The 14,490-nt window shown below is 50.1% G+C and overlaps 1 protein-coding gene across 3 annotated transcripts in view; it reads right to left on the bottom strand.

Moving 5' to 3' along the window:
• MLPH (melanophilin) overlaps positions 1–14,490 on the bottom strand; it is a 64,068-nt gene that overhangs the window by 28,215 nt on the left and 21,363 nt on the right. For 2 of the 3 annotated variants that reach the window (XM_003813104.6, XM_003813103.6), the window contains exons 3-6: positions 12,109–12,330; positions 11,797–11,909; positions 4,382–4,491; positions 2,995–3,114 (exon numbers count right to left, since the gene is read on the bottom strand). In XM_003813104.6, the coding sequence (XP_003813152.3) occupies positions 2,995–3,114; positions 4,382–4,491; positions 11,797–11,909; positions 12,109–12,330 (565 nt within the window). The remainder of the gene's footprint in view (positions 1–2,994; positions 3,115–4,381; positions 4,492–11,796; positions 11,910–12,108; positions 12,331–14,490) is intronic. The other variant, XM_063595323.1, reaches the window with a different exon arrangement.

Raw genomic sequence — 14,490 nt, 5'->3', positions numbered from 1 at the left:
ACACTTGTATATTAACAGTATTAAACCTTTACACGAGAAAATACGTTAATACTTATACTTCTTGCACCCATCTTCCTATTATCCTTAAACCCTAAAATTATTATGGGGTTTGCATGCTGTAGCTATAGTTTAATCAAAACATTAGATTGTGGGCCAAACAATAGAAGCCTGCAACTTCTTATCTACAGAGAAAGTATGCAAGAACTGCTAACTCATGCCCCTGTGTCTAACAACATGGCTTTCTCAGCTTTTAAAGGATTAGAGTTACCGTTGGTCTTGGGAACTAAAAACATCGGTGCAACTCCAAATAAAAATAGCAAACATGAATTATTCGCTGCTATAATAGCCCTAATCCCCTTATCTTACCAATTACTGTTACCTTAGCCAACCCCTGCAAAAAAGGTTCATATCCAAATTACATAAAAACATCTATCGCATGTGCCTTCATCATTACAGTCATCCCTACAACGATGTTTATATACACAGACCAAGAAACCATTATCTCACACTGACAATCCAGACTCTCAAACCCTCACTAAGCTCCACACTAGACCACTTCTCCACAATATTTATCCCAGCAGCACTATTTGTTATCCAATCTATTGTAGAATTCTCAATATGATATATAAACTCAGACCCTAACATTAATCAACTTTTCAAATACTTATTTTCCTCATCACAATATTAATTCTGGTTACCGCCTCTTTCAGCTCTTTATTGGATGAGAAGGTGTAGGACTCATGTCTTTCTCACTAATCAGGTGATGGTACGGCCGAGCAGATGCTAATACAGCAGCCCTCAAGCAGTCCAGTACAACCGCATCGGTGATATTGGCTTTATTTTAGCTATAGCATGGTTCCTCCTGTCCTCCAACACTGAGAATGTCAACACATATTTATTCTAGACCCCACCCCCAACCCCTTCCATTAATTAGCTTTCTCTTAGCAGCAGCAGGAAAGTCAGCTCAATTCGGCCTCCATCCCTGACTCCCATCCACCATACAAGGCCCAACCCCAGTCTCAGCCCTGCTCCGCTCCAGCACTATAGTTGTAGCAGGTGTTTCAAGGCCCAACCCCAGTCTCAGCCCTGCTCCGCTCCAGCACTATAGTTGTAGCAGGTGTTTCAAGGTCCAAGCCCAGTCCCAGCCCTGCTCCACTCCAGCACTATAGTTGTAGCAGGTGTTTCAAGGCCCAACCCCAGTCTCAGCCCTGCTCCACTCCAGCACTATAGTTGCAGCAGGTGTTTGAAGGCCCAACCCCAGTCCCAGCCCTGCTCCACTCCAGCACTATAGTTGTAGCCGGAGTTTTCCTGCTCATCTGCTTCTACCCTTCAATAGAAAATAATCTATCAATCCAAACCTTTAGATTATGTCTGGTGGCTGTTACTACCATATTCACAGCAATCTATGCTCTAACACAAAATGATATCAAAAAATTATAGCATTCTCCAACTCAAGTCAGCTGGGCCTTATAATAGTCACAATTGGCATTAATCAGCCACACCTAGCATTCCTTCACATCTGCACCCACGCCTTTTTAAAGCTATATTATTTATAGGTTCAGGGTCCATCATCCATAACATCAATGATGGATGAACAAGACACCTGAAAAATAGGAGGGCTATTCAAGACTCTAGCCCTCACCTCCTCCTCCCTTGTTATCAGCAGCCTTGCACTTACAGGCACACCTTTCCTCACAGGCTTTTACTCCAAAGACCTCATCATCGAAACCGCAAGCCCGTCATACAGCAATGCCTGAGCCCTTTCTATTACTCTTATTGCCACCTCCTTAACAGCTGTCTATAGTACCCATATTATTTTCTTCGCTCTAATAGGACAACCTCGCTACACGACTCTGGTTACTATTAACAAAAATAACCCCTTCTTAATTAACTCAATTAAGCATCTAACAATCGGCAGCATCTTTGCTGGATTCCTCATCACCAACAGTATTATTCCTGCTTCATTCCCCCAAACAACCATACCACTCCACCTGAAGCTCGCAGCCCTAGGTGTAAACACCTTAGGCTTCTTGCTAGCAATGGAGCTTAATCTCATAACTAATAACCTTAAACTAAAATACTCATTACAGATATTTAACTTCTTCAACATACTAGGATTTTATTCAGCCACAATTCACCATACAACCCCCAACTCAAGGCTATTCACAAGCCAAAATCTGGCTTCACTTCCAAACCTAATTTAACTAGAAAAGTCTATACCAAAGACCTTTATGCAAACCCAAATTTCAGCCTCCATTACCGTATCTACTCAGAAAGGCCTGATTAAACTCTACTTTCTCTCTTTTTTTATCCCATCCCTTCTAATCCTACTCCTAATTATCTAATCTATTATCTTGAGTAATTTCAATTGCAACATAAATACTAACAAATAATAATCAACCAGCAACTACCACTAATCAGCCCTTGAAGAGGTTGCAGGGACAAAGGCCACACAGCTAATGAGTAAGGCGGCCACATGTCCTGTTCACCTGGATGGCCCCTGCGCATGCCCTGTGTCTAGGTGTGATCATTAATAGCTGCCAGCATCACAGGACTGTCCTAGTTTGGGCAATAAAGTGTATGTTCCCCTCCCAGTAAGACGGAGATGCAGGCATCACAGCAGGCCCTGGCTGACTCCACCTCAGACGCCCTTCTCTGTCCCGCCCTCCTGAGTCTCGGGGGTTCTGCCTTATTTCTGTCCCAAGCACCGATCCCTGGGCCCCAACTCATCTGTCCAGTCTCAGGGCCCTGCATTGCCCCCTGCTTCTCCAAGCTGCCTGCTCATATCTCCAGACATGCTAATCCTGGGGGAGTGTGAGGTCTCTGGATCCTGTCTTCCCACAACGGTCCCCTTCCCTGTCATGCCTTGGGAGCCAGGTGGGACTGTGTGGCCATCAGACACTGCTTCCAGAGTGCTGTCCCTCACCTGGGGCCTAAGCACCTGCCACTCAGGTTCCTGGGAGGGGCAGGGGAAAGACACGAGGACCCACTGACCTGTGGGCTGTCCCTGGCCTCAGGGACTGAGGACAGGTGCAGGGAGTGACCTTGAGGCTGAGTGGAGTCATCTGAGTCTCCCTCGAAGTCGAAGTCGTGGACGGAGAGGAGGCGCTTTTTCTTAGCAGGCACAAGACAGGGCAAGACTCAAGTCAGGGCTAGCTTGAGGGAGAGGACCAAATACCCTGCACCTCCCCAACCCCACACTCAGCCCCCAGGGGGGCGGGGCAGGCTCCTCTCCCAGCACATCCACCTCCTCCACTAGTAGTGGAACAAACCTGACCAAGCCCAGAGGGGGAGCTGGTTGGGGGACTGGTTGGTGCTCACGGTGCCCATCCCACCCAGGACACGGGATCTGCATCTCCAGAAACTTGGCTGAGCTGAAGGAACACTGAGCTGAACCCCTGCCCTTGCCCCAGGGGCCCCGCCTAGGGGGCAGGCAAGCTGTTCCAGGGCTGGGAGAGGGGAGGGTCCCTGGGGCTTCGGATAGGGGGGGCACGATGGCTGAGTGAGGCAGAGGTGGGCAAGCTCCTGACAGTTCCTTGCTCTTTAGATGTAAGAGCCTGCATTTAGTTCTAAACCCCTATTTCATTATAATTCTTTTGATCCTTTAAACTGCTCTATCATGGAGGGAATACTCCAGGCACTGCAGAGCATTCTGGGAACTTCATAAATAGCATGAATCAAATGTTCTCAAACGAAAGATGATGACGTTCCCCTCACAGCAGCCGCAAAGACCTGGTTCATGTTGAATGTCACTGGCCCATTTCTCTCCAAGCATCTAAGTCTGAACCCCTGCTCACCTACCCAGCCCCTTCTTCCAGCTGCTTCCCCTTCTTGCTTCCCACCCCAAAACCCAGGTGTTACCTTGTTTGTCTCGCCCACCCAAAATAAGTTAAACAATACGTGAAAACAGAAACACAAGGCTCATGGTTGGCAAAAAAAAACCAAAAAAAACAAAACAAAACCCAGAAGGAGAAAGGGTCTTAGAGGAGAGCCTGAGGGGTCCACTTCTCTGAAAGTTGCAAAGGCAGCTGCTCTCAGGACCCTCGAGAGCCCTCCAGGACCCCTGCCTGTCCTACAGCAGCCCCCTGCACTCACTACACCTGTGTGCCCCCAGACTCTGGCCACACACTCAGTAGGCTTTGCCCATCACACAGATTGCTTTTGAGGTTTCTGATGGTGGAAGCACTGCTCCTGCCTGTTGCCCAGTGATCTCAGAGACTACTGAGGCCTGGGAAAGGGCAGCAGATTCTTGGTGCTCATGCAGTAGAAACTAGTGGAGTTGTGGAGAGGCCATCAAGGTTTTCAGGAAATCAGAACCTGACGTCCCAGCTGCGGGATGGAATCGAGGTGGCTGAGGAGGGGGTGGCTGGAGATGACTTACTTTGCTGCCAAAGGGCTGGGCCTGGGCCTGGGCCTCTGAGTCAGGTTCTCCATCCTCATCTGTCTGGTCGCTGTCTCCACTTCTCTCTTGAGATATCGGTTCAGGCCCAGCTGCAATAGATACCTGCATGACTCCACCCAAGGACAAACAGTCTGGGAACAAGCCATTTGTCAGCCCATCCACCCATCCATCCACTAATCTATCCATCTACCTACCCATCCCTCCCTCCTTCATCCATTCACCCACCTATCCACACAGCAATGTACCCTCCATCTACCCATCTACCAATCCACCCATCCCCCTATTTATCAATCTATTCATCTATTCACCTACCCACCCACCCATTTATCCACGCATCCACCTACTCAATGGGCAGCCCATCCATCCATGCATCAATCCATCCACCCACCCATACACCCACCTATCTATCCTCCACCCATCTATTCATCCACCCATCCACCCACTCAATCAGTGGCTCATCCATCCATGTATTCACCTACCCACCCATCCACCCATCCATCCCTCCTTCATTCACCCACTCATCATCAATCTATCTATACATCCATCTACCCAATCAATCAGTGGCTCATCCACTCACCCACCCATCCACCCCTCCCTCCTTCATCCATGCACCCACCCATCAATCGATTTATCCATCCATCCACTCAATCAATCAGTGGCCCATCTATCCATCTACCTACTCATCCACCTACCCATCTACCTACTTATCCACCTACCCATCTGCCCATCCACCTACCTATCCATTTATTCATCAATCCATCCACCTACCACCCATGCCTCTCTCCTTCATTCATCTACCCATCCATCCAGCTGCCCACTCATCTACCCACCAATGCACCCATCCATTTACTTATCCATCCATCCATCCATCCATCCACCCACTTACTTATCCATCCATCCATCCACCCATCTACCCACTCATTCACCTACCCATCCACCCTTCCACCTGCCTATCCATCCATTCATCTATCCATCCACCCACCACTCATCCCTCCCGCCTTCATCCATCTACCCATCCACCCAGCTGCCTACCCATCCACTCACCAATGCATTCATCCACTCAGACATCTATTTATCCATCCACTCAGACATCTATCCATCTATCCACCCGTCCACTTATCTATCTATCCATCCATCCATCCATGCATCCATCCATCCACCTATCCACTCACCCACCCATCCATCCATTGACCCACCTACCACCTTATCTGCCCATCCATCCACCTATCCACCTACCTATCTATCCGCCCATCCACCTACTTATCCATCCATCCATCCATCCGTTCATCCATCCATCCATGCATCCATGCATCCACCCATCTATCCACTCATTCACCTACCCATCCACCCCTCCACCTACCTATCCATCCATTCGTCTATCCATCCACCCACCACTCATCCCTTACTCCTTCATACACCTACCCAGCTGCCTACCCATCCACCCACCAATGCATTCATCCACTCAGACATCTATTTATCCATCCACTCAAACACCTATCCATCTATCCACCCATCCACTTACCTATCCATCCATCCATCCATCCGTCCATCCATCCACTCACCTACCACCTTAGCTGCCCATCCATCCACCTATCTATCCACCTATCCATCCATCCATCCATCCATCCATCCATCCTATCATCCATCCATCCATCCTACCATCCATCCATCCTACCATCCATCCTATCATCCATCCATCCATCCATCCATCCATCCATTCATCTCTCCCTCTCCCACAATCCATCTACTCACTGAGAAACATCCAGTGAAGGCTCTCTGCTGGCCTTTCATATACCTATCCAAACATCACTTAGAGCTGGTCTAAATTACAGTATAAAAACCGGTAATCTGCATCAACGTTACCAATCAGTTGCCAATGTTACCAATCAATGTTACCAACAGGTCTGACCATGTCTGCAGGATTGTGCTTATTGGGCAGTAGGAAGACCCTGGAGCTGTGGAGTGTGAATGAGGCCTAGAGCTAAGTCATGTTCTCCCAAACACATGGCTTCACCTGCAGGCTCATAGCATTTGCTGGTCAGCAGGCCTGACCTCATCACTGCAGGAAGGGAGGTGAGGCCCAGCCCTCATGCCCCCTCTCCTTTCTCTGCCCCCCAGGGCTCCTTCCTCACACTGAGCTCTGGGCCTGGCCTCCCTGGCACAGCCCCACCGTCTCTCCCTCCTTTCTCCTACTGACCTTGGCTTGGCCGGTGCTGTGACTGTGGCAAGTGATTTAGGAAAGGGACCCCAGGGTTTAGAGCCAGCAGGCCCCGTGGGCCATCCACCTTTCTACTCCAGGGGCTGCTGAGGGCACAGCTGGCACTGTGGAGGTCAGACCTCTGGGCCCAGCCAGGCCTTGCTGCCCCTGGACACCCTTGCCCTGGGACCTGCACCTTGCTCTCTGTGCCTCAGGGGTCACAGGTGTGAACAAGCAGGCATTGGTGCATTGGAGTGTGCACTGTCAACTGCAAAGGGAAGCAGGACTGTGGGTGCAGGGCCCAGGGTGGCCTCAGAGCCACCTTCACTCTCTGCTCTGTGATGTGGGAGCTGGCCCTGCACACCACACCTCTGCCTCGCCTGCTGCTCTGTGAGGGCTCGGCTCGCAGTGAGTGGGAGTGGGAAAAGGAAGGAGAAGGAATGTTCCCCTTCCTGTGGCTTCCAGCACCAAGCCCTTGACCCTGACAGCTGGTGCAGCTTCATCATGGCCCCTGAGACATGGGCACCAGCGGGGAGCACCCCTGCCTTGGAGGGCTGGGTCCCACCCCTGGGTGGCCTCCTTGGAGCTGCCTGTTTCTATTAATCCCAGCCTCTGCCCTTTGCTTACACCCCTGGTAGTTGTGGGGGATGCAGGCACTCCTGCAGTTATGACCTCTGATACCTCAGTATCTCCTTTTCCCATTCTCGGTTAACAGCATTTGAACCAGTTCCTTATGTGAAACGACCGTGTGGTTTCTGTTTTAGACATTTCCCTGACTGGCCCACCTGTGATCCCCGTGGGGATCCTATCCTCATCTCTCGGGCCTGGGGCCCCTCTGCAGGAAACTCCTCCCTTGTGGTTTTCACTCCCAGAGGCACAAGTGTCCCTATTCACTGGACTGGCTGTGCTGACTGTCCCCAAGTGGGGACAGCAGGGCCTGGCTCTTCCACAGCACTACCCTCAGGACAGCCCAGGACCCGGCACCTGGCAAGCATTCGGCGGATGTACTCAATCAATCACCGATGCATCTTCCAAAGCCTCCTGCGAGATGGAGACCTCACTGTGCACCTCCTTTCATCCACCCCCGAGTGCCGTACACCCTCCTCTGTGATGTCCACACCAGCTTACAATTCTACCATCGACTGGGCCTTGGGCAGCTCTGGGTTCTCAGGCTCTGTCCTGAGCCAGCAGTGATCTTTTACATGGGATGGAAAATTAAGTCTCATTGTACAGTTTTCCATTTACAATACAGAGATAGAAATAGTCAACCAATTGGCAAAACTGGAAATCTGAACGAAGGACTTTATAACAAACAGCTGAGATCAGGTGACAAGCACACACTGTTACTGCCTGTCCTGCCTGAAGCTGCCACTGCCATTCACTGCTTTGCTGCCTGTTTAGGAATGTCTGGGAAGATGCTGGGGTGAGTCAAGGGGACCGGCTGCCTGCCTGGGCTCAGAGGGCCTCAGTTTCCCCAGTGGAAGGAAAGATGGGGGAGGCAGCCTGGTACATTTTTTACTTAAATCTTTCTCTTAAAGATAAAAGCTGTCAAGGGTTTTAAAGGGGCCTGCAGGTGCCCGTGTCTGAGCTCTGACAGGTCTATTTTTACACACTCAGCGGATGCCTGGCTGGCTGGCAATGCTGCTGGGGCTCAGAAAACAATGCCCCCAAATGAGGGCCTCAGCAGCCTCAGAAGCAAAGTTTCTCTCTGACCTTCTCCTGCCCTCTTGTCTCTCAGGCCCATTCTTCCCCAAGGCCAGCCACAGAAACTAGAATCCCTCTTCCCCAAGGCAGGACATAGAAACCAGTATCCCTTTCTCCCAAAGCCAGCCATAAAACATACAAATATCACTCTTTCCCTCTACTTTTCTGTGTAAAAACTAGCCATAAAGAAATTATCTGGCTGGGCATGCATGGTTTATGCTTGTAATCCCAGCACTTTGAGAGGCCCAAGTGGGAGGACTGCTTGAGCCCAGGAGTTCAAAACCAGCCTGGGCAACATAGTGAGAACCCATCTCTAAAAATAAAACATTAAAAATAAAAAAAGAAATTATCTGACCTTGCTTGTTTGACTTTAGGTCATAAGACCCCCACTCCAGAGAGCATCCCGCCCCATTCTCGGAGGAGGAAAGGCCAAGAAGAATCCAGGCAGACAGACCTTGCTAGGTTCCCCACTCAGCCTATCAGCAGCAGGTCCGGCCTTGTTATATAATCTTTCCACATGCAGTCCACCCTTTCTTGAACCTAAGCATAAAAATGGACAATTTCCCTGCATCTGTGGGTCTGTATTCTGAAGGCTCCCATGTATACACGGTAAACACATTTCTAAATCTTTTGTCCAATGAATCTGCCTTTTACGAGATGATTTTTCAGTGAACTTTCAGAAGGTCAAGGCTTTTGGCTCCAAACGTGCCCAGATGACAGAGCCAGAGAGCAGAACTGGTTTTATTTTTGTTCTCTCTGGACAGTGAGTGCCTTGAGGAGACGCATCCCAAACCAACAGGCAGAGACCCCGTGAACTCCCCCTGCACCCAGGGATGCGGAAATGAGCTTTCTGGGGCCTGGGGACCCACCTGTCAGGGTGATGTCCCCGGCCCCCACGATGAACATGAAGAGGAAGTATCCCGGGATCTCAGGGATCCTTTTAGTGTTGGTCCCTTTTGTCACTCTGCACTTGTGCCAAGGGGGCAACATTATCCTACCTATCTGATCAAGTCATGCTAAAAAAAAAGAAAAAAACCAAAAAAATTCCAAAAGATTTTCCTTGTTCCTGACATGGAACAGAGATTTTCTGACCACTCTTGATAGGAGAAAACAAAAATAAAACCACATGAGCATAAAGAACCTAGTGTTGACGTCAGGCGAGGTCTGCACTGTCAGGCAAAGCTACCACCGAGGGAAAGAGGGAAAGGCACTGGAAGGGAAGGCACGGGGGTAGGGGGACTGGGTGCCCAGCGACCAGTCCAGGGGTTTTCCCTTCCTTTCTTGGCCATCGGCCATCGAAGCTGCTTCCTGCAGAGCCTGCCGCGTCCTCTATGGAAGGCCTTGGTGAAACACCAGCACTCTGAAGGTTCACTCAATGAAGACCCCCAGCGGCCCACTTACTAGCTGGACAAGGTCTGCATTAGGCCCTGGCTGGGTCAGGTTTCAAAACATTAACCTTAAGCTTTTTTACCCTCCTTTTTTTTTTTTTTTTTTTTTAAAGGCACAGCTTTCCCAGTGTTTGTGTTCCTTGCTTGCGCCCTGTTTTAATGTTGTAGTTACAGGTGTCCAGCAGGGAGGAATGCAGCCCCTGTGGGCGCTTGGGGGAGCTGCTGGGAATCCAAGTTCAAGGAGCAGCTGTTTTCTGTTTTCTGTTGCCCCACAGCGCCACCTCCTGGCCCTTGGTGGTGATGATTTTGAAGTCGGCAGGTTCTGGTGGGCCGTGTGAACTCCAGCAGCTCTGGGCTGAGCTGTGGAAACTCTGCGTCCTTTGAAATAATACAGCTTCCTGAGCCCACCCCAGTCCCTAAAGACTGCCTCTGGGGTTGAGATTCTCAGATGCTTGACAGCATGGCTTTTCCCGGTGTTATGTGTCGTTTCTATCCTTAAGCCTGGTAGGGGTGGACTGGAGGCTGGACCAAGCTCCATTGGCTGCAGGAGGACCCTTCTGTGGGCTCCAGGCTGGCCGTGTGCATGTGGGGAGGTGGGATTTGCTGCTAGGCTTCATGATCACTGTGAAGAAGCAGCCCCCAAGAATAGGGTGATAGGCCCTCCCCATGTCACCGGCCGTTCCTAGTCACATCTGTTGTTGCAGAATGTTATCAGTAGAGCCTCCTTTTACTCTTAAAAATGCCCTGGTTTGGATGATTGATCATACCTGCCCCCATCCCCACCCCCACCCCCCAAAAAGTGCAGCCACCCTGTGGTGTGCAGTGTGCTGCTCCAGCGGTGCCTCTCCGTGGCCTCTGTCCTAAATTAAACGATAGGCTAAGATGCCTTGAAATGCCTGCAGCAGGCCCGGCGAGAGCTTGAATGCTCAAAGGTGTCTATGCCAACTTCTGCTTCTTCAATCAAACTTGAGGCTTTAAGGGACAGGCACGAATAAGGTGTCTCTCCAGAAGGAAGGCCTGGGGGAGACGCCTGGGCTGGGGCATGGTGAGGACGCCCCAATCCAGAAGCACAGCCTCTGCCCTGGACGTGCCCAGCTGCCGGAGCCAGGCGCTGCCTCGTGGCCCTGGAGAAACTCGCCTTGGTCTTGCAGATGGAGTCATCCAGGACACTGAGACCCCAGACACCTGGCTTGGTGGCGGCTGTCCCACCCGAATGCTTGGCCGGGCTTAGTGGCAGAAGCCTTGGACTCCAGGTAACACGGACAAGGTGAGCTTTCTCAAAAACACTGTTGGGTTAGCTCCCTTCAAACTCAAATGCAAAAGACCCCCCGGCATCCTCCCACCCTCTCCCTAAAAAGATCTCTTCCAAATGCCTTATGGGGGATCTTACAGGCAAACACATTGTTTAGTTTAAGCCTACTGCCTGGATTTCAAATTGAAATAAATACTAGGATTCAAAAGATGAAAACAACTGAATTACAACAGATTTCTCTAAATCTTGATAATCACCAGATTCATGTGAAATGTTTGTTGAAAAGAGAGAGCCTAGGCCCCAAACCAGATGTCCCAGGGAAGAAGGGCTTGGAAAACATGTAGTATTAACAAGCACCCTGGTGATTCAATCAGCAGCTGGGTTTCAGAAACTTGGCTTTGAGTTCTCAACTTACTTTGAAGATTTGAAAACAATATAATTTCAAATATTGGCAACTTCAACAGCACCCAGGACTTCTGAGGTGCTCAGACCAGGCCAGTGGGATGCAGAGGTTTGCACCTCACATAAAAAGGAGCCAATTTCACAGGGCGCAGTGGCTCACACTTATAACCCCAGCACTTCGGGAGGCTGAGGTGGGTGGATTGCTTGAGCCCAGGAGTTCGAGGCCAGTCTGGGAAACATGGTGAGATGCCTGTCTCTACAAAAATTAAAAAAAAAAAAAAAAGCAGCCAGAAGCAGGAATTCACAGAGAGGCATGTGCACGCACACACATGTGCACACACACATGCACACACACACGTACACACACACACATGCACACTCCAAAGGAACCTGCTTTAATATTCCTAAAATGCCTGGGAACAAAAAGCCGTTCTTACTCTCCACTCCTTACCTCCACCCTGCAGCCGCCCGTGGAGGGACCGGATGACCTTGGCACTTCCGAACCTCTTGAAGCGGGCTTTCACATGCTCATAGTACCACTCCAGTGAGCCGATCTTCACGACTCTGCAGGGACAAGCACAGGCCCATGGCACTGCCTGAGTGCTGTACACAGGCCTGCATAAATCTCACGCACACACACACACACACATGCACACACGAGTGTGTGCATGTGTGCATCCACCCTTCTTCAGCTAGCCCCATGGAAGGGACACGCCAGATCCAGAAACTATCAAGGTCATTTTACCTCAAGGCCTGGGCTCACCTGGCCAGATGGCAGGGGTCACAGATCCAGCCCTGCTCCTCCGGGTGGACGCGGCCACAGCTTTTGCAGGTGAAGAGGCCACATTCCAGGCACTGCCTTTTGCTATTCACAAGCAGCCGGTAGGGCTGCAGGCAGTGGGCGCAGTGGGTCTCGTTCAGATGGGCAGTGTCGGAAAGCAGCTCCCTCTTGGAGCTTTCCTTCTTAATCTTGCCCTTCAACCCCCTTGGAAAAATATCAGAAACAAGAAATATATTGGGCATCTTGTTTTTGCAACAGGCTTTAAGTGTGTACACGTACATACACACACACACAGACACAGACACATACACACACACAGTAACTGTCTCCTATGCAGAAAACAGTGACCCAACGTTGGGCAAAGCCACACAGGCATCTTTGTTTTGAGGGCTGAGCTCAAACGGGCAATTTTGGTGGCTGGAATGGAATGGAAACACGTTAATTTCATAGAAATGATATTGCATTTAAGCATTTCTGTGGCTGTTTACAATTGTACCAATTTTGGTTGGCAGGTCACTGCGCCCTCCCCAGGGCAGTCACAGAGTCCTGGGGGCAAAGCCAGATGGTGTTTCCTGATCAAGCATTGTTTTGGTCTCCTTCAGCAGGGGGGCAAGAGTCGAGCTAACGCCCCAGGTTTGCTCCTCTAGAGCGCAGCTGAAATGGCTCGGTGAGTTTCCAGAGCAGGAATCATCCAGCACCCGGAAGTCTACAGTTCTCCTAGACCATCCGAGTTTAAATAACACAGCTTCCTGGTGAACCTGCCAAGTTGAACTGATTGGAAAATGTATCCTTAGATGATAATGAACACAGTTCTTTTGTTCTAGATTTCAGAGAATGTCTGCCAAACGTAATATTTTCAGTTTCAGATGAGATAAAATTAATCCATTCTTACTGACAAAAACAAGAAGGACACTAGGTGCCATTGTCTTCTGAGAACTCTGAAGCGCACTGATTCGGAGGCGGACACCCAGAGTGCAGCAAAGGTGAAGAGAGTGGAGGAGTCCCACCAGGCAGGGGGAGGCCACCTCCGGTTTCAAGTGCAATTGGCTGAACTTCACTGATTTTCCTCTCTCCACTATTTACAAAAATGTTCACTGAGATGGACACAAAATCAGGCTCTTGCCATAGCTTCAAAAACCAAGAGAAAAAGGGTCAAGCAGTTGTAGGAATCTAGGGGGATACCGCCATCCACAGACTACAGTTTAGATAAAGCTGCATTGACAAGGTAAAGTCTTTGTCCCAAACAGAGAAGCACAAGTCCCTGGAGCCAGATGGGAAGGGCCTCACTCCCTCCATTTCCACCCTTGCCAGCTCTGCACCAACCAGAAAACCTGGAGGCCACCCCTTCGCTGGACAGGGCTTGTTCGCCTCTGTCCCAGGGAGTACTTCTTCTTCTGTATCCAGGCAGAACGATACCCTGAGGGCCAGCACAGCAGGAAGAAAGACAAGGACATGTGTACTGCCCTGCATCCCAGGCTGGAGGAGTCCTCTTAAATAAGAGCCCAGAAGTGTCCTGGGGCAGCAGCTGGAGGCTGATATATTTCAGAGGCTGAAATTAGGGGAAAGGAGAACTGTACTGTGCTTTAGATTCTTTAAAACATAACTTCCCTTCTTCCTAGCCAGAGACCAGGAAGGGAGGGCAGAGAAGACTCCATTTGGGGAGACCAAATGACATCTGCCAGCCACTCCAGGACGTATCAACAAGACCCGGAGCTTCCGATCCTGAGGAGTGAATGGGGCCAGAGCACTCCATGCACTCTGCTAATTGGGTTGACCAGAAGTCACTCCTCAACAGGCAAGAGCCCGGCACGTGGCTCCAAGTTAAAGTTAGCTTCAGGAATAAAAGACCCTCCTGAATGTGACTTACCATCAGAAACAGGCTCGAAACAAATCAGCTTGGTGTGCTGAATGGGGCATAAGCAAGTACGTGCAGTCTCAACGAGAGGGACAGAGGAGACACAGGAGGAAACCAGGCTGAGACGGGAGCACCACCGGCTATGCTGGTGGAGGTGGAGAAGAACTGGTTAAGACAGAGATGGCGAGAAATCACAGCTCACAATGGAGGGGGAAATGGGCACAATTTCTACCGTGGAATATTAGATCCAATGATTTCGAAGAGTGGTCTTCAAAGTGTGGTCCAGGGACCTCTCTTCTGGAGGTTCCTAAGATCCTTTAGGGGGGTGGGTCACAAGGCCAAAGCTATTTTTGTAATAATGCTGAGACATCATTTGCCTTTTCTTTGCTCTTTGATGCCTGCACTGAAGGTGTACAAACAATAGTGGATGAACTGCTGAGGCTTTAGCATGAGTCAGGGCAGTGGGCCCAACTGCTCTGGCAGTCATTAGATCCTTCATTGAAAAAGAA

The sequence above is a fragment of the Pan paniscus genome, chromosome 13 (assembly GCF_029289425.2).
Source record: "Pan paniscus chromosome 13, NHGRI_mPanPan1-v2.0_pri, whole genome shotgun sequence".
NCBI lineage: Eukaryota > Metazoa > Chordata > Mammalia > Primates > Hominidae > Pan > Pan paniscus.
Note: the sequence above shows the minus strand (reverse complement) of the source record. Positions and strands in the feature narration are given on the sequence as shown.